Source organism: Aquarana catesbeiana, linkage group LG03 (genome assembly GCF_042186555.1).
Source record: "Aquarana catesbeiana isolate 2022-GZ linkage group LG03, ASM4218655v1, whole genome shotgun sequence".
Classification (NCBI taxonomy): Eukaryota; Metazoa; Chordata; class Amphibia; order Anura; family Ranidae; genus Aquarana; species Aquarana catesbeiana.
Window position 1 is genome coordinate 621,152,762 of NC_133326.1, and position 19,158 is coordinate 621,171,919.

Consider the following 19,158-nt stretch of genomic DNA (forward strand, 5'->3'; position numbering starts at 1 on the left):
AAAGGGCACCAAACACCTCTTTACATTTGATTAACCACTTCCCGCCCGCCCTATAGCGGATTGACGTCCGGGAAGTGGTTCTGTTATCCTGACTGGACGTCATATGACGTCCAGCAGGATAACATGCCGCAGCGCGCCCCCGGGGGCGCGCATCGCGGCAATCGGTGGAGCGGTGTGTCAGTCTGACACACCGCTACACTGATCTTGGTAAAAAGCCTCCGGCGGAGGCTCTTTATCACGTGATCAGCCGTGTCCAATCACGGCTGATCACGCTGTCAATAGGAAGAGCCGTTGATCGGCTCTTCCTCACTCGCGTCTGACAGACGCAAGTAGAGGAGAGCCGATCGGCGGCTCTCCTGGCAGGGGGGGAATGCGCTGATTGTTTATCAGCGCAGCCCCCCCGCAGATCACCACACTGGACCACCAGGGATCGCCACTAGGACCACCAGGGAATGGGCAACATGTGGATGGCCAGGTATGTACCCCATGGCCATCCACATGTGCCCAGTGTGCCAAATCTGTGCCCACAAATGGGCACTGATTGGCACAATTATGTTGCAGTGATGCCCAGCAATGCCACCCTTAGGGGCATCACTGCAAACAAGTAATGCCATCAGTGCCACCCATCAGTGTCCATTCATGCCACCTGTCAGTGCCCATCCGTGCCCATCTATATGTGCCCATCAATGCCACCTATGAGTGCCCATCAATGCCACCTATGAGTGCCCATCAATGCCACCTATGAGTGCCCATCAATGCCACCTATGAGTGCCCATCCATGCCACCTATGAGTGCCCATCAGTGCCGCATACCAGTGCCACCTATCAGTGCCACCTATCAGTGCCCATCATCAGTGCCACCTCATCGGTGCCCATCAGTGCCGCCGTGTCAGTGCAGCCATATCAGTGCCCGTCATTGAAGAAGAAAACGTACTTTTTTACAAAAAGTTTTAACAGAAACAAAGAAAAACTTGTTTTTTTTTCAAAATTTTCTGTCTTTTTTTATTTGTTGCGCAAAAAATAAAAACCGCAAAGGTGATCAAATACCGCCAAAAGAAAGCTCTATTTGTGGGAACAAAATGATAAAAAATTTGTTTGGGTACAGTGTAGCATGACCGCGCAATTGTCATTCAAATTGCGACAGCGCTGAAAGCTGAAAATTGGTCTGGGCGGGAAGGTGTCTAAGTGCCTGGTATTGAAGTGGTTAAAGTGCATCTGCGTACAGATTTAAACTTCTTCTTTACATTTGCTTAAAAGCACTGCCCCCTCCCAACCCAATAATGTCTGGGAGGACAAGGAGAGGCAGATGTTCCCTTGGCACTGTAAGGGGGCCAGCAAAAAATGTGTCCACAGGCAACAACGTGGTAGTCAGTCCTCAGGCAGGGTATCATTTCCTCTGTTTATTGAGTTTGCCTGTGCTATCCAGCCACAGCATGCAGAGGAGGTGGTGGACTGGCTTATTAAACCTTCCTCATCCCCCTCATCCTCTGTCACACAAGCAGAGACAAGTGTGCAGTCCTCTGCAGTTGCCAGAGTGGATAAACCTGCCTCCTTGTCCACATCTATTGCTGCCATAGCCCCAACATCAGCCTTTGAGGAGTCAGCTGAGTTATTTGACCACAGCGTCAGCCACTTACTCCTTGATGATGCCCAGCCATTACTGGATTTAGATGTTGGTTCTGAGGTTGAGGATGACAGCAACATGAGCATAGAGCAGTGATGGTGAACCTTGGCACCCCAGATGTTTTGGAACTACATTTCCCATGATGCTCATGCACTCTGCAGTGTAGTTGAGCACCATGGGAAATGTAGTTCCAAAACTTCTGGGGTGCCAAGGTTCGCCATCACTGGCCTAGGGAGAGGGAGGAACACTGATAGACAAATTGGCATTCATGTTCCCCAAGCCGCAGTGTATTGCCAAGTTGTCTCCAGTGGTAATGATGGAGATGATGTTGAGGCCACTGATGCGACTTGGGTGCCAGATAGAGTAGAGGAGGAAACTGAAGGTGAGGTGGCACAACCCCAAGGAGGCCGACATCAAGCAAGAGTAGAGAGCAGCCACCCTATTCCATCACATTCTGCACTTATCTCCCGGCCCACTCCCAAAAGTTCAGCTGTCTGGGCCTTTTTCAGCACATCTGCAGCAGATCGCAAATTATAGTTATGGTGGGAAGGCACCACTGACACACACAGACCAAGTTTTTTGCACCTGTTTGACAGGTGCATATCATTGCAATTTTTTTACAGCAAGGTCAATTCTTGCTTTCATGAAAAGTACCTCTATAGCAGGGGTCTCAAACTGGCGGCCCTCCAGCTGTTACAAAACTACAAGTCCAATGAGGCATTGCAAGGCTGACAGTTACAAGCATGACTCCCACAGGCAGAGGCATGATGGGACTTGTAGTTTCGCAACAGCTGGAGGGCCACCAGTATGAGACCCCTGCTCTATAGGGTTTACGGTGGGAAGGCGCCGCCGACACCCAAAGACCAATTTTTACGCATCTGTTAGTTCTATCCAAAGTCAAAGTGACACCAGAATGTATCCAAAAAATCTCTAATCTTGTTCCCAGTGCACTACATTTTGGCCTCATCATATACACTGGCTCCCCAACTGTTGCTGAGCAAAATAAAGGTAGCTTGCAGGGAAAATTTTCTTTCTTTTTTTTTTTTTTTTATTTTGGCTTTATAAATGCAATTATTGCTGCAGCGGGTTCTATCCACAAGCAGACCAGCACACGACTATGTACGTCGGCACAATGGCTCGGCTGGGCAAATGGGCGTACATGTACGTCCCCAGCCTACCGCCTACTCCATGACCGTGCCCGCGGGTCCCACGGACTTGATGGGGGCCCGTGATCGTGTCACGAAGTGGAAAAACGGGTAGATGCCTTTGTAAACAAGGCATTTCCTTGTTCTGCCTAGTGACATGACAGGGGATGTACTGCCCTCTGTCATCGGGAGCAGTGATCACTGTCATGTCAGTTCATGTCAGTGGTAGCCCACCCCTCCCCACAGTTAGAACACCTCCCTAGGACACACTTAACCCCTTGATCGCCCCTAGTGTTTAACCCCTTCCCTGCCAGTGTCATTTACACAATAATCAGTGCATTTTTATAGCACTAATTGCTAGAATGCCATAATGTCGCAGTCACAATAAGAATCGCAGATCGCCACCACTACTAATAAAAAAAAAAAAAAAAAAAAAAAAAATAATAATAATAAATATTCCATAAATCTATCCCCTATTTTGTAGATGCTATAACTTTTGCACAAACCAATCAATATACGATTATTGCGAAGTATATATATATTTTTTTTTTTTTTTTACCAAAAATATGTAGAAAAATACATATTGGCCTAAACTGAAAAAGAGAAATTTAGGTTTTTTTAAAATATTTTGGGGGGATATTTATTATTGTAAAAAATATTGCTTTTTTTTTTTTTTCTAAATTGTCGCACTTTTTTTGCTTTTATAGTGCAAAAATAAAAACCGCAGAGGTGATCAAATACCACCAAAATAAAGCTCTATTTGTTTGAAAAAAAGGACATCCATTTTGTTTGGGTGCAACGTCGCAGGACCGCGCAATTGTCAGTTAAAGTGACGCAGTTCTGTATCGCAAAAAGTGCTCTGGTCAGGAAGAGGGTAAATCCTTCCGGGGCTGAAGTGGCTAGACATAATACAGATCTGCCACTTTACAGGTAGACTGCGGGGACCCCCCCAGGCACTATATTGGAAGGAATTTATCATTTTTAGGTTTTCACTTTAAAAATCAAAAAATTACTGCTCATGTAAAAATGACTTTTTCACAAACTTTTTTTTTTTTTTTTTTTTGATACAGGGCAGGACCCGGACCCCTATAACCATTGTATGGCCAATTACTTGCATATAAGCCTTCAAAATGGGCACTTTTGATTTTTGACGTTCGGGTCCAATTGACTAATGGGGTTCATTATTCGGGTCCGAACTTTCGCAGTGTTCGAAAGTTCTGGTGCGAACCGAACAGGGGTCCGTTCAGCCCATCCCTAGTGACTTAGATATATGCATTATGCAGATTTTTTTTTTTTTTTTTTTTTAGGCCAGTGTTTGTAAATGCTTAGTGATAAGACTGGTGCCAGGGGTATCTTAATCTCATTGACCATTGCATGAACATACAAGTTAGTAATATGGATATGGTCATGAATATACAAATCCTGTTTGAAAAAGCATTTCTTTAACTTTCAGCTTGTGCCTTGTTTTTAAGGATAGCTTTGGGGGGAAAAAACTGATATATTTATCTTGTGTTGTGACTGCATGCCAAATCTCTTCTTCTATATGATGGCGGGAATCCCTAATGTGTAAGAAGTGACCAGGTTCTGTGGCCAAACATGTTGATCGGATAGTGATGGGCCAGTCATTCGTGTGATAGGTTGCGGGTCACTGCAAGCAACTATGCGTGTGTATATATACTTAATATATTTTAAAGCTGAACTCCAGCCTCATCCTTTAGTCTTGCACAGTCGTACAGGGTCTTCTTCTGTACTGAGGTTGCTTACGCTGATTTCACTGCATACTGGGAACTTCACAGTTTCCGTTAGAAGCTGCAGCAAGTCAGACAGAACTTGATGCTGGAGGACATTCAGCATAATTTAACTGTTTTCTCCCCAGCCTTCAAGACCAGCCTGTCTTAGTCATTGGATTTCAGGTCTTTCAATCGTGGAGGCTCAGCGTCACAAGCGGGGGTCACCTAGGGCAGTCTGCATGCAAATGCAGTCTGCCAAGTAATGCCCACTCATCGCTGCTGACATCCATGGCATATTGATATTTTCATAACTCCTCCCAAGAGCCAGCCCACTAATTTTCAGGAAGCTATGTATTGTACCCTTCCTATGTCTCCCACCCGCATTGCATAGAGGAGTATATTTGAAGTGATGACCTCTAAAATAAGGTTTTTAATGAAAATAGGTTTTATTTAAAAAAATAATTGGCATATTGATGAGGGGACGGTGGGATGAACCGGGGAGGGTTAAGTATAAGCAGATCAAGCTTCGTTTTTAGGGACATAATTGATAGTAACCTTTTAGTTATACTAATCATTACAGATGGTTAGTCACCACTTGACTACACTTTGCCTCTGTCATGAAAGAACACTTAGTACTACTGATTCATAGCTGGACTCCGTCCTATGCTGGGGAGGTTTATAAAAGTCATGATCAAAGGTCACATTAATCAGCTCATCCTAGAGCCAAACTTTACATAATTTTACTGCTAGAAAAGAACGGTAGCTTCATTCCTTTTCACAAACTTTCACATATTTTCATAAGTTTACTCATAAAAAGAATGATTGTTTTATTCCCATGACAAATTTTCACATGTTTTTGGTATTTGGAATAACTGAAAAAATGTAAACCCAAACCTAAAAGCTTTTACCATATGGTGTTTCTTGGAAGAAGTGTCTTCATTAAACTAAATTGGGAGGATGCTCTGCCCTTTATCGGTGATAAGGTATGATACTGGCAATACCTAGATTATCATGATATTACAATTTAGCATGGTGTTCCATGGCTGTGTAATCGGAATGCTAAAACTGATTGACACAGAATGGACACAACTTTGGAGACTTTGCTGGACACACAGAAACTTGGGTGAATTTTCTGGTGTAATTAATTTGTGGGATACCTACTACGTATTTCTCATCTGAAAACTAGTACAAATCTGGACTGTTGGGAGGTATGTAAAGCCAAAACCTTCATACAACAAAAAAACATTTAGTAGCCTAATATGTTGTACTTTTTAATCTAATTATGTGGTTTCTAGGATTCTCCTTTTAATCCATTCTCAAGCTAATACATTTCTAGAATGTATTGCTGCTGTGCTACTACAGTATTTGTTTGATGTCTATGCTCAGAGAAGCACACATTTCTTAAACTGATGTAAGATATCTATTTGGTTAATTTTAATTAAATGGCTCCGGAAATATGTTTTGAATTGAAATAAAGAGTACCAAACCTATGATACCAAGCCAAATGTAAAAAGGCTTAAAGTGGTTGTAAACCTCAGACATGAAATGTGAACAAAGCATATCCTTCTAAAGTGTGTACTTGTCTCAATTAAGAGACAAGTACACACTTTAGGAAGATATGCTTTATCATTTCTGTCTGCTGCTTTGTTCCTCTGCTATCAGCATGAATCACTTCTGACAAGTTTTCCTGACACCAAGAGAAAAATGGTGACAGGGGAGGGACCTCCCCAGCTGATTGACAGCCTCAACTCTGTTCCTGTGTGCTGTGTGGAGAGGGGTGTGTCCCTTCCCTCCAATCGGCTGTCTGAGCTTTCCTCCCTGATCTCTGCAGAGTAACGTCAATTCTCTCTGCCCCCTTTTTCTGACATCTCAGACAAGCTTTAGAAATTCTGGGTTTGAACAGATGTAAAGCGAAGTCTGCAGATATATACAGGTACAACTTATGTAGAAGGATTTGTTTCATTGCTGTATATCACCCGAGGCCAGTCACTTCAATGGGTATATGTAAGGATTTACAACCACAAGTGAAGGGAAGTGATACAAACATAGATTGCTTCCTATGGCCTTGTTCCGTAAACTTATACTGTGTGTCTCAGGAAGACCTCTGTACTCTGCAGGTCATAGGCAGCATTTGTCAGTTGATGTTTGCTTATATGTGCTTAATTGGCGAGGCCTTGCAAATATAATGCATTTTTTCTTCCTGTGTGTCCAAGAAGTGTTTACATGACCAGAGTGGCCCTTCCCTTATCTTTCACATTGATAAGGAGAGGGCAAGAAAAAAAATGGTTTCCTTTTGTAGAGATTCAAACTGCAGGTCATGATGGTCTTTTCCAACTAGTGAAAATTAATTTTTTTTTTTTATGCTTTCTTTTATCACTTTTATTAGAATCGTGTACAGCTACTAGGTATGTGCATGACCTTAAAGGAGTCCATGTACAAATGCTGTTCAGTGATACCTGTAAGATTAAAAGAGGAGGGTAGGAAAAGCTAGGGAAAAGGGTACATTGTATGGCCCCTGGAAACTTCAATAAAAATAATCACTTATGATTGTTTAGTCATTTGCATTGTTTGTTTTTTTTTTCTTGATCACTCCCTGTTCAAAGATTAAATTTGAGTTATTGTTTACATTTTAATGTAAATTTTTCTGAACTTGATAAAATTAAATGTATGTTAAACCAAAACCTCTGTCAGGTTTTTATTGCTGTCTGTCTCTCTCTAGTGGGAAGATTTTTTTTTTTTTTTTTATCTGATGACTATTGCCTCCAGTAGTGAAAGTGATGCAAAATTTCAAAATGTTAATGTTGTCACCAGAACAGTAGGTGAGGGGAAATCTTCCAGTAGGGATATCTGTTCCAGTGGTTTTTTTTTCCCTCGCCTTTGAAAATGTTTTTGTTGTGTCCCTGGGACAGGAAACAAATCTAATGGGGACACAGACAGCAAAAATAAAAAAATTAAAAAATTGATCTTAATCATTGCCTGCCCTACTAAAAAGAGAAGAAAAAAATGGAAATATATGTTTGTTTGTTTTTTTTTGTTCTGATTAGATTTCTCATGCTGGTGGGTGTGTTACATTTGTAATTTTGTTTTTAATGTTTACATTGCTTTGCTACTATGTTAACTGGTACTTGGATATTTTGTGCCATGGGCAATTGCTTTGATAGACCGCTATAAATAATATGCTCATCGGCAAATAATTTAATAAACACTAACCCTTTGAAGCTTGGCTTTCAACCTGTTCTTCACCCATGAAGCACCTGCATAGTTTAGTTTTTTTTTTCATTATTTACTATTAGCAAAAAGCCAGGATTTTTTATTTTTTTAATTTGATGTTTTAGAAGAATAGTCACAATGAAGGGATTATTATTCGAAGACATAAATCAACTGTTTTAAGGCCATTCTGTTACAACCATGGGCCATTCTAATCTAACCATGGATCTCAAGAAATCTTAAACTTCTGTTTTTAATCAAATATATTCAGACGGTGGCTGCTAAGATCTCCACCGGAATCTTCTTTTTTTTTTTTTTTTTTTTAGGTCAGAGAGATACACCTACACTTTCTAGTGTGCCCAGTCTCCCTGATCCAGCATTTTGTATAGTCCATGCACATACATGTTTAGTTCCTGGCCTGAAGATTCCCCATCTTATCTGCTAGGAGATAACTGTCTGAGATAGTGCAGACAGAGCACCTGGATCAGAATTGTATACAGAGCCATTCTTATGGCCATCTATAATGGTGGCTTTGGAAATCGAGGGTATGGAGGAAAATGTTTTCACAACTCCTTCATTTTAACACCCTTCAAGCTCTTCCCCATCCAAAATGTACAGTATAGATCCTTTTTTAAGATCATTCCCAGTTGTGAATTGCAGTGCCTGGTAGAATATTCTTGGTTATAGGCCACCTCCGCTCTAAGGACTTTCAATTTTCAGGTCATCTTTCATTAAATATTATTTGAAGGATAACTTGACTATGGGTAATCAGAAACCTCTTGGACCTGGGAATTCATATTCTAACTAGAAGATTGCTTTCATGCAATAAAAATATAATTCACTTTTCTTGTCCAATCCCAACTAGTTACCATGAGCCACCTGTGCTCATCAGACTTAGAAATAAAGGCCTCCCTATTTTTTTTTTTTTTTTAATTCGGATTTATTTCTTTGTTCCCACTTAGTTGGCCAAGCAGCCAAACCAGAAATGGAATCGTATTTGGCACACCCTGGAGATTCGCTAGTTTTACAGTGCAGGCTTCGAGAGGATGTTCAGAGCATCAGCTGGGTGAAAAACGGAGTTCAGCTTTTGGAGACTAACCGCACGCGCATAACAGGGGAAGCGATCCAGATTTTCAACGCAGGGCTGGAGGATTCTGCGTTGTATGCCTGTGTCACTAGCGGCCCATCTGGATCTGATACCGTGTTGTTCAGAGTTAACATATCAGGTTTGTAGCTGCTGTTCACCTGATTGTGAAACCATACAATGCTGTTACTATTTGGAGGAAAAGCTTGTTTAAACCTAATGTTCCTTTACAGAAAGAGATCTGGCAGAAGCTACAGGTATATACAATGGTCTTCAGAACTTTTGACTTTTGAAATTGCATTCCACACAATAACAATAGCTTTATATGAGATGGAAGATCTCTGGACTGTGCCCCTTATTCCAGTTCCTGATTCCTTCTAAAGGTCCCAGGCTAGCATTTCACCAGGGCTGCAGTATCTGCTGTCAAATCTATGGGTCAGACAAAACCTTCTATACATTTTATGAAAAAATGTCATTTGAAATATGGAAAATTTTAAAATGAGTGTCTGATTATAAAAATAAACAACTGCTTTTGCTTTTAGTGCAAACCGTATGTCAAAACGATTACTAGATCCAAAGATACAGCCAACTGAAGTTCTAAAACAGATCTCAACCTCTTCTGCTTACTCCCTTCCCCCCTCCCTTCCCCCCTCCCTTCCCCCCTCCCTTCCCTTATTTTCCTATCACCCTGGCCTTCCGGTTGGTGACCAATAGGGTGGCAGGAAGGGGTAGTGTCAAGCTTGACATTTTACAGGTAAACTAGAGACTTGAATATAATTACAATTGGCTATCTCTCTGGATCCTGGGATTGATGACTTGGCATTTACCTGAATTGAAAATTGTGCTTGTGCGTTTTATCGTCACATGCTCAGGCTGACTTGACCAGGTTTGTAAAACGTTGTGTTTAATTGCATGAAAAGCAAGTTCCTGATCACTTTGAATGTCCAGTTATTTAGGCAAATGTTTTTCACATGATTACATAATTTGAAAACCCAAGAAAACATTTTATAAATTGCATCTGATCTTTGCTTAGTGGAAGTGGCTGCTTTAGTTTTCTTGTTCAGGCTTTTTGCCATTTATTTTCACCTGACGATCTTGCCAGTAACGCACTTCATCTTCATCTTCAAGTAAGTGACCACACTTACTTGATACACTGTATCTACGGATAAGCACTGTTGTCACCCAAAGGACAGGAAGTGTTAGAACTGTAGAATCATTTTTGACTTCCTCCTCTCCAAAACATGGACACAGGACAGCACAACTGGTCTTCTTTTTTTTTTTTTTAGGACTTATATATACAGATATTGCAAATTGGTATATTTAACAGACCAAATTGAAGTCAAATAGTAATAGTTAATTGTTGGGGTTTATGTATATTTTAAAAAGAACTAATCATTGAAGCCAGGGATATGGTGGTAAGTAATATACATCAGACATCCATCAATCTTGATTTGATTCTTTGCTTTGCCGACAGGCAAGTTCACCTAAAACTGATGCTTAGTTGTGGTAGATGCTGGGCAGGCTGAATCCACATGCTTTAGTATGTAGGTGTTTGTATGTGTAAATCAATGCTGTGTATTGATCATGAATTAGCACCTTATAAAAGGTGGACTGGATTTCCATTATTGGGGCCTGTAGGCACACAACTTTTGGTGCATAAAGCAATGCCACTATGGTAGGAGTTTTCATTCTTAACTGAACCATTTCCTTGTTTTACTCTGACCAAAAGTTTTTTTTTTTTGTTTTTGTTTTTTTTGTTTTGTTTTTTTACAATATTGTCAGTTTAGTCATACAAAATGTAGTATGCTCAACAAGCATTCAAGGAAAAGCAGCCCCTTTTTCCTTTGCTGTTTGTAGGCACTGGCCTACTCTGACAAATTAAAAAAAATAAATAACGGTGTTTAATCCATGTCTATATACAAAGTCTACATTTTATTTAGTCATTTGGTCATGATTGACTAAGTTGTATACTCCTCTGCATGGCACAAACTTAATTAGCCCCTGCTATGATTTTACAGGCTTTTAATATTGTTTACATTAACAACATGAAAGACAGAAGTACATAAACCTATTTGGATGCCCCTTATCCACTCAGCTTGTAATGAAATGCATATCATTCTAACACTTTCCCAGTATTTATCTGGGAGGGCTCAGCAGGACACCATGCTGCTAGTTTGATCCCTCAGCAGTTGATCAAAGAGGGGTAGCTAATTATGTTAAGCATAGTAGAAATCACAGATGATGTGAATACCAGCTGACGCTGTAGCAGTATTTAGAAATGCCACCTCTTTAGCCTGCTGGTATCATGTATAGGGTGTGAGTGTGAAAGGAACATTGGAGACCTGTTGCTGGGATTTGTTTGTACAAGTTCTTCTTCACAAGACATTTGGCCACAATTTTTTTTTTTTTAAGTGTCCTAATGTGTTCTTTGGTCTAATGATTTTTTTTTTTTTATCTAGTTTTGTTTGCCATATTGGACACAGTTTAATCAAAATAACCGAGAAATGCCAAACGGAAGTTATTTGTTTTCTCTTATAGAGTTGGGGCGAGGTTGAAGGATCAGACTGGTCATTCTCAACAACATAATTTAATTTCAGCTTACCAGCTATAGAGCAATCTTCAGAGCCTTGCACAAGTCCTTAGTACTCAGACCTGCCCATCTTTGACAGTGGCTTGGGGTCCTTAGTGATAATGTAGTCTTTTATGTAGTGATGGGAAGATTTACTTTCCTTTGAGAACAGGGAGTGCCTGAAGTTTAGAGATCTGACATGACCTCAACTTGTATGCGTAACTTCAAAGTGGTCACTTGCACTGTATCCATTAAATTTGGCACATTTACGGTTTAAGAAAAGAGTTTTTTAACCACTTCAGCCCCGGAAGGATTTACCCCCTTCCTGACCAGAGCATTTTTTTAGATCCTGCACTGCGTCATTTTAACTGACAATTGTGCGGTCATGCGACATTGCACCCAAACAAAATTGACGTCCTTTTTTGCACACAAATAGTTTTCTTTTGGTGGTATTTGATCACCTCTGCAGGTTTTATTTTTTGCGCTATAAACAAAAAAGTGACAATTTTGAAAAAAAAAGCAAGATTTTTTAATTCTTCTACATATTTTTGGTAAAAAAAATCGCAATAAGCATATATTGATTAGTTTGCACAGAAGTTATTGTGACTACAAAATAGGGGAAAGATTTATGGCATTTTTATTATTTTTTTTTTATTATTAGTAATAGCGGTGATCTGCGATTTTTATCGGTGCATCTCCCCGTTCTGCCTCTACGTGTCACGACCATGGGGCAACGGTGGACATCAAGTCCGCGGACACACTCGCGCGCCCACTAGCCCGTGATTTAAAGGGGAAGTACAGGTACACCCATTTGCACAGCCGTGCCATTGTGCCGAAGTATATTGTCATGCACTGGACGGAAAGCGGTTAAGCTAAAAGCTTGTTAAACAGGAACTATAGTCCATACCAAAAAGTAGACAAGTACACTATATTCCCAAAGTATTGGGACACCTGCTTTTAAAAGCACATGCACTTTAATGGCATCCCAGCCTTAGTCCATAGGGTTCAATATTGAGTTGGCCTACCCTTTGCAGCTATAACAGCTTCAACTGTTCTGGGAAGGCTGTCCACAAGGTTTAGGAGTGTGTCTATGGGAATGTTTGACCATTCTTCAGAAGCACATTTGTGAGGTCAGGCACTGATGTTGGCTAAGAATGCCTGGCTCGCAGTCTCCACTCTAATTCATCCCAAAGGTGTTTTATCAGGTTGAGGTCAAGTTCCTCCACCCCAAACTCGCTCAACCATGTCTTTTATAGACCTTGCTTTGTGCACTGGTCCAAATCATTTGGTGGAGGGGGAATTATGGTGTGGAATTGCTTTTTAGGGGTTGGGCTTAGTTCCAGTGAAGGAACTCTTAAGGCGTCAGTATACCAAGACATTTTGGAAAATGTAATGCTCCCAACTTTGTGGGAACAGTTTGGGGATGGCCCCTCCTGTTCCAACTTGACTGTGCACCAGTGCACAAAGGAAGGTCCATAAAGACATGGATGAGCGAGTTTGGGGTGGAGGAACTTGACTGGCCTGCACAGAGTCCTGACCTCAACCCAATTGAACACATTTGGGATGAATTAGAGCGGAAACTGCGAGCCAGGCCTTCTTGTCCAACATCAGTGCCTGACCTCACTAATGCACTTCTGGAAGAATGGTCAAACATTCCCATAGATACACTCCTAAACCTTGTGGACAGCCTTCCCAGAAGAGTTGAAGCTGTCATAGCTCCAAAATGTGGGCCACCTCAATATTAAACCTTACGAACTAAGACTGGGATGCCATTAAAGTTCATGTGCGTGCAAAGGCAGGCATCCCAAAACTTTTTGGCAATATAGTGTATGTTAATGTGGTTAGCTGAATATAAAAATCTCATCAATGTGTGTTGAAGCATATCTAAACCCAAAAGCAAAAGTGTAATATTGCAGCTTACCAATCCTTAATTGTGGCTGAATATTTTATTTTTTTATACTGTTTATTTTATTTATTTTTGTTACCTGATGATTTAGCCAGTAAGTCAAGTATTTCAAAACCTCCTTTAACATACCCAGCTGGCCAGCAAAAGTGGCAGTTAGGAAGTTGAGCCAAACCATGTAACAGTGATAGGGGTGCCTACAATGGTCAGCTTTTTAATGATTTGTGTAAAACCTTTATTCCAAAAGGAAAAAAACAGTTTCTATAATTGCTTATAAAGTGTCAGCTGGAGTTGGACTTTAAATAAGTGACTAACAAGTTAAAGCTAAATCAAAATCTTCTAGTCCATTTAACACTACCCTCTCCAGATAATGCTGCTGTGCAATGGTGTCTCTGATGCCTGGCCATGGATAGACAGGAAGTGTGTTACTTGCCGGATCACCTGGTGAAAATAAAATTTAAAAAATAAAGCATTCACCACTACAGAAGTACCTTGGGGAAGGCATATTTGTTTGATTCATGTTGTACTGAACAATGGCTGTGCTTTACTGCTCCCTTTACCTGGTGCAAGTCACCAGCTGCTTCATAATTGCAGGGCTGCTCCCGCTTTTAAGCATTGCTTGTCATTATCCTGCTGTTTCTGACCACTTCAGAGAGATTATGAGCACCTCCCTCAGGCAAATGAGCTCATTGCATGGGGAGATTTTCAAGATCCTTTCTGCTCCATAGCAAAGTAGCGCAAGTTCACTGTATAATAGACATTGCAGCGTGCCTAGCAGGCATACTGTGCGTACAAGGAGAAGCAGATATTTGCACATCCAACATGTGACCAGATCATGAAGGCTCTTTTATAATACCAATTGAGCTTTTCTATGCCTTCATGAAGTAGACTTTTTAATCACATTCCATCATAATAAAATTAAGAAATCAATATATAAATCCTGTATAAAAAAGTACAATAATCATACCATGGAAAAGCAAGAAGGCAAAGGCCATTCACAATAAAAACAATAGAGCATTTTTATCATGTCAATATAGCCAGTTATAGACACTATATTGTCAAAAGAATTGGGAAGCCTGCCTTTACATGCACATGAACTTTAATGGCATTCCAGTCTTAGTCCGTAGGGTTCAATATTGAGTTGGCTCACCTTTTGCGGCTGTAACAGCTTCAACTCTTCTGGGAAGGCTGTCCACAAGATTTAGGAGTGTGTCTATGGGAATGTTTGACCATTCTTCCAGAAGTGCATTTGTGAGGTCAGGCACTGATGTTGGACGAAAAGGCCTGGCTCGTAGTCTCTGCTCTAATTCATCCCAAAGGTGTTCTTCCGGGTTGAGGTCAGGACTCTGTGCAGGCCAGTCGGGTTCCTTCACCCCAAACTCACTTATTCATGTCTTTATGGACCTTGTTTGTGCACTGGTGCGCAGTCATGTTGAAACAGGAAGGGGCCATCCCCAAACTGTTCCCACAAAGTTGGGAGCATGAAATTGTCAAATGCCTTGGTATGCTGACTCCTTAAGAGTTCCCACCACTGGAACAAAGGAGCCAAGCCAAACCCCTGAAACCCCACACCATAATCGCCCCTCCACCAAATGATTTGGACCAGTGCACAAAGCAAGGTCCGTAAGGTGGGTGCAGGCCAGTCAAGTTCCTCCACCCCAAACTCGCTCATCCATGTCTTTATGGACCTTTCTTTGTGCACTGGTGTGCAGTCTTGTTGGAAGAATGGTCCAAATATTCCCATAGACACACTCTTAAACCTTGTGGACAGCCTTCCCGGAAGAGTTGAAGCTGTTATAGCTGCAAAGGGTGGGCCAACTCAATATTGAACCCTACGGACTAAGAAGCCATTAAAGTTCATGGGCGTGTAAAGGCAGGCGTCCCAATATCTTTGGTAATATAGTGTATGAGCAGATGCAAGTAAGAGAGATGACCTGTTTGTCCACACTAATATCACTGGCATACCAGACTTTCCCAATATCTAGCTCATTACAGTTTAGATTACAATAAAGAGACCCTGTTACTAGTAGAATTCAAACCTAACACAAACTAGTCTTAAAAATGTCCCCTCCCCTTTCCTGTTGCCTGTGCTGCCTAACCTGATATAAAGGATGTGTGTACTTGCCTATTTTTAGGCCGCTTCAGTCCGGTCATGTGCATTGACTCTTCTGCAGTGATTACATTTTGTTAGCAAGTTCAGAGGCATATTGCAGGTCAATAAAAATACTGTAGTTTATGGAAAGGAATAATGCTGCAAGTTGGCATTTAAAATGCCTTTACCTGCTTTTTATTTTGATAGGGTCCCTTTAAAAGGGGACTGATTGCTAGATACTAGACAAGAGGTGTATGTGATTGGGCGTATGGGGGTCACGTGAGGCTAGAGCTGGCCTGTCTGTGATTGCTCCTGAAGTCCCGCCTCCGCACATGACCCCCATACGCCCAATCACAGAGCGCTGCGCCAGACACTAAACATTGCAGCTACAGCGCAAGGGAGAGAAGCATTGTGAGCCGCCGCTGTCTTCTCCTCCTCCGGACTGATGCAGGCCAGGCAGACACGAAGGTGAGTGAGACTCCCTCGTGACAGTCCTGTTACTGGCCCGGGGGGGGGGGGGAGAAAGTCAGTTAGTGTAGTATAGTGGTCAGTTAGTGTAGTATGGTGGTCAGTTAGTGTATTTTCTGCCAGTGCCCCTCCCGAGACTAGGCTCTGGATCCGCCCCTGGGTGGGACACAGGTTAATAAGTGGCTACCACACACAAACATGTTCCAATATGTCTGAAACACAAGATTTATGTTTTATATGTCTGTAAAAGCTGCCCAAACCTTGTAAATATTTTCTGCCCAAGCCTTCTCAGGGACAAGTGGTTGGGATGGGTTTTTCCTGCTGATCACCATTGTTTTACCCCTGAGGTAGGCTAGCCTGGGGAATGTCCAAGGATTGCACCCTCCTCCATAGGAACAAACCTACACGTCCTACCAGTGCGAGTTTGCATGTTTGTACACTAATCCATCATAAAGAAAATTTCATAGCCACTGCAGTGAGGTGTCAATGGGCACCTTCACACTATAGACCTCCTCTCAGTTAGCTCGTCATTAGCCTTGCTTTACATGGCTGACCTGTTTCATGCAATACTTTTATATTGCTATTAAAAATGTATGCAATGTATTGTGGTATCAGCAGCAAGGTCATGATCTTTTCCATTGCGCTTTTTTAAAAGTGTGTTTCCACCTTTGCAGTCAAATTTGGGAAACGCCCACTATGATTGCATTCCTGTTCACACATAATACCCCAAATCATTTTAAAATAGTATTTCTCACCCTTAGTTACTTCTTTGAAGCAGGATTATACATAGGACTCTATGGGCAGCTCCTACCGCTTTGAAAATATGGCAATGTGGAGATAAGGGACAGACTTGGAGGGTCAGGTTTCTAAAATATTGAAAAATATTGAATGCCGGTACCATATTTGCCGTAAAAACGCATTGTGTTGTGCGTTTTTTGATTCAGGTGTCCATTTTTCACAGGTGCAGGCGGCCCAAAAATGCACCAGAAACGCACATGAAATGCATCTGGAACACAGCAAAATCACCAGTTTTTAACACATTTTTGCTACAGAGCAGTATGAAAGGGGTCTTATAGGAGAGTTTACGAAACGTCTTGTGTGCATGAGGCCTAAAAAAATGTTAATATAAAACCTGTTGTTCTTCATTCATGGCAAATCAACTAAAATTATTTAGTTGAGTGAGCCTGAATTAGAACGGATGGAAAAGAAAATAACAAGGGCGGACGGGGAGTAGGCAGAGGGTATGAGGGAGCAGACTAAGTAGGACTATTCAATCCTTGAGCTTTCAGAAAAGGAGCATTTAAAAAAAAAAAAGATGAATATATATATATATATATATTTTTTTTTTTATATTATATTATGGGCTGCGAAAGTAGAAATACACTTTAGGTCTTCTGCCTAAGCACTGCAAACTAGTAGTGTTTTAAGTGGACACTGCTGTATTCTGAAATGCTATAGTGTACTATCTATGAAAATTGTGTGGTGTTTCTTTTTTTTTTTTTTTTTTTTTTTTTTTTTTACAGTGATTATGCAGTAGCCTCTAATGCTGTACATAGAAATTCATTATGCGGTAGAATTAAAGTAGACAGTGCCCCCGGTGGCCAATGCATCAGTAGTAGAGGACTTGGTATTGTCACAAGTTCTAAAAATAGCAGCATAAATTGCACATTTAATCAAGTTGTGTGGTTTGTTTATTTTTTTACTAAGAAGGTCCTCCTTTTTTCTTTTTGGGTTTTTTTTTTTTTTTTTTTCTGTATTTATTTATTTTGTTTTTAATAGAAGTTTTAACTTCTTGTATCAGTACTTAGTACGGATTCTATAATATAATTGCTTAAATAGCTGAGGAAACCTTGATAGGATTGCTTTGATGTTGCAGATGGAGTAGTCAGGCACTCATATCAACTGCACATGCATAGTTTTTATTTCTTTATCGTACATCACAGGACACAGAGCCCGTTTATTATAATAAAAGCTACTTGGGTTATACGCCACCTATAGGTGAATGGACACTGGTAGTTCAATCAGACAGGATGTCCTCCCCTATATAATCCCTCATACACAGGAAGCACATCAGGTTTTTTTCGCCAGTGTCTGTAAGGTGGTGGTCACTGATGTGATGCATGTTCTCTTGGAGCATACTTGAAGGTTCCGGACGGTTCTATTAAGAATCGTGGACTTCAATCTAATCCATTCGAAAAAAAACTGTCAGCCAAAGATGGATAGTACCTGAGCCTCATTGGAAGGCGAGAAGATTCCCCAAGGTTTGCCTGTAATACAGCCCTGTGTAGTGTTTGTTCTGACAAAGGTGCTTTCCTGCAGGGTGCTATACAGGTCCAGGGGAGTGGACCCCAGATTTAGGGAGACCCAGTCTCTGAAGGTCTTTTATTACAAAGTTCGCCACGATGGGTGAAGATTGGACTTCTGTTATGTTCAGAGTCCTGCAGCAGGAATGGTAAGTCTTGCATTTTTGCAGTTTCTCTTTTGTTTGGAAAAAAAAATTAAAAAAGAGAGATCTGACTGTCTGTTCTCCCAGTGGCCACTGGGAGAAGTGTGCTGTTTAATCATGCTATGTACTAGTCATGTCGGCTGCGATTTCTCCTCCAGCCACTAGATGGAGCAGGCTCGCTCAGTATGGCCCATTTTTTTAAAGGCAGGAAGTAGAAGGGCAGCCATGATGCCATGTGGCAACAGGTTCAGCAGGGCCTCTGGAGACATAGCAGCAGCCCATGGTTACTAACAAAATGTGAGTACTTACTATGGGAGAACTGTGTGACGGACAAGTCATGATTATATGCTGCATATTTACTGCTTATCCGGGGGACTGTACAACTAAGTCCATACACCCCTGGATGGTTAGCAGTTCACTTTAAAGTGTTGTTGGCTGCTCAATAGGCAGGTGCAGCATAGTTATACATGCTTGCATGCATGTTTAAATATACACGTTTGGAAAAACATGAGCATGGGTGCATTTTAAGGAGTTGTATCTCCAGCATAGTGTGATTTTTGGTCTGCAGAAGCTTTTTTTTTTTTTTTTTTTTTTTTTTTTTTTTTTTTTGCTGTTCTGAAACAGCATAGAAGCTGCATTGGATGCATAAGTGCTTGGCTAAATCCTGTAGGACTAGTAAGGGGGCCAACTGCAGTTAAGCAGGTGCATACTTGAAAACTAGCTAAAACGCGCGGTTGCTGGAAAGCACGGTTGCTAAAGATGCATGTTTTTACATATTCACATAAATATACATCGTTATACATGTTTGCATAGATGCATGCTTGCACAAAAATGCATGTATATTCATGTTTGCATAAATATACATGGAGATTCATGGTTGCATAAAGATGC

The 19,158-nt window shown here is 41.1% G+C and overlaps 1 protein-coding gene across 5 annotated transcripts in view; it reads left to right on the top strand.

Moving 5' to 3' along the window:
• The window catches only part of FGFR1 (fibroblast growth factor receptor 1), a 131,846-nt gene that overhangs the window by 52,255 nt on the left and 60,433 nt on the right, over window positions 1-19,158 (top strand). For 4 of the 5 annotated variants that reach the window (XM_073622333.1, XM_073622331.1, XM_073622335.1 and 1 more), the window contains exon 3: window positions 8,668-8,931. The exons of the other annotated variant lie outside the window; for it this stretch is intronic. In XM_073622333.1, the coding sequence (XP_073478434.1) occupies window positions 8,668-8,931 (264 nt within the window). The remainder of the gene's footprint in view (window positions 1-8,667; window positions 8,932-19,158) is intronic. 5 annotated transcript variants of the gene reach the window in all.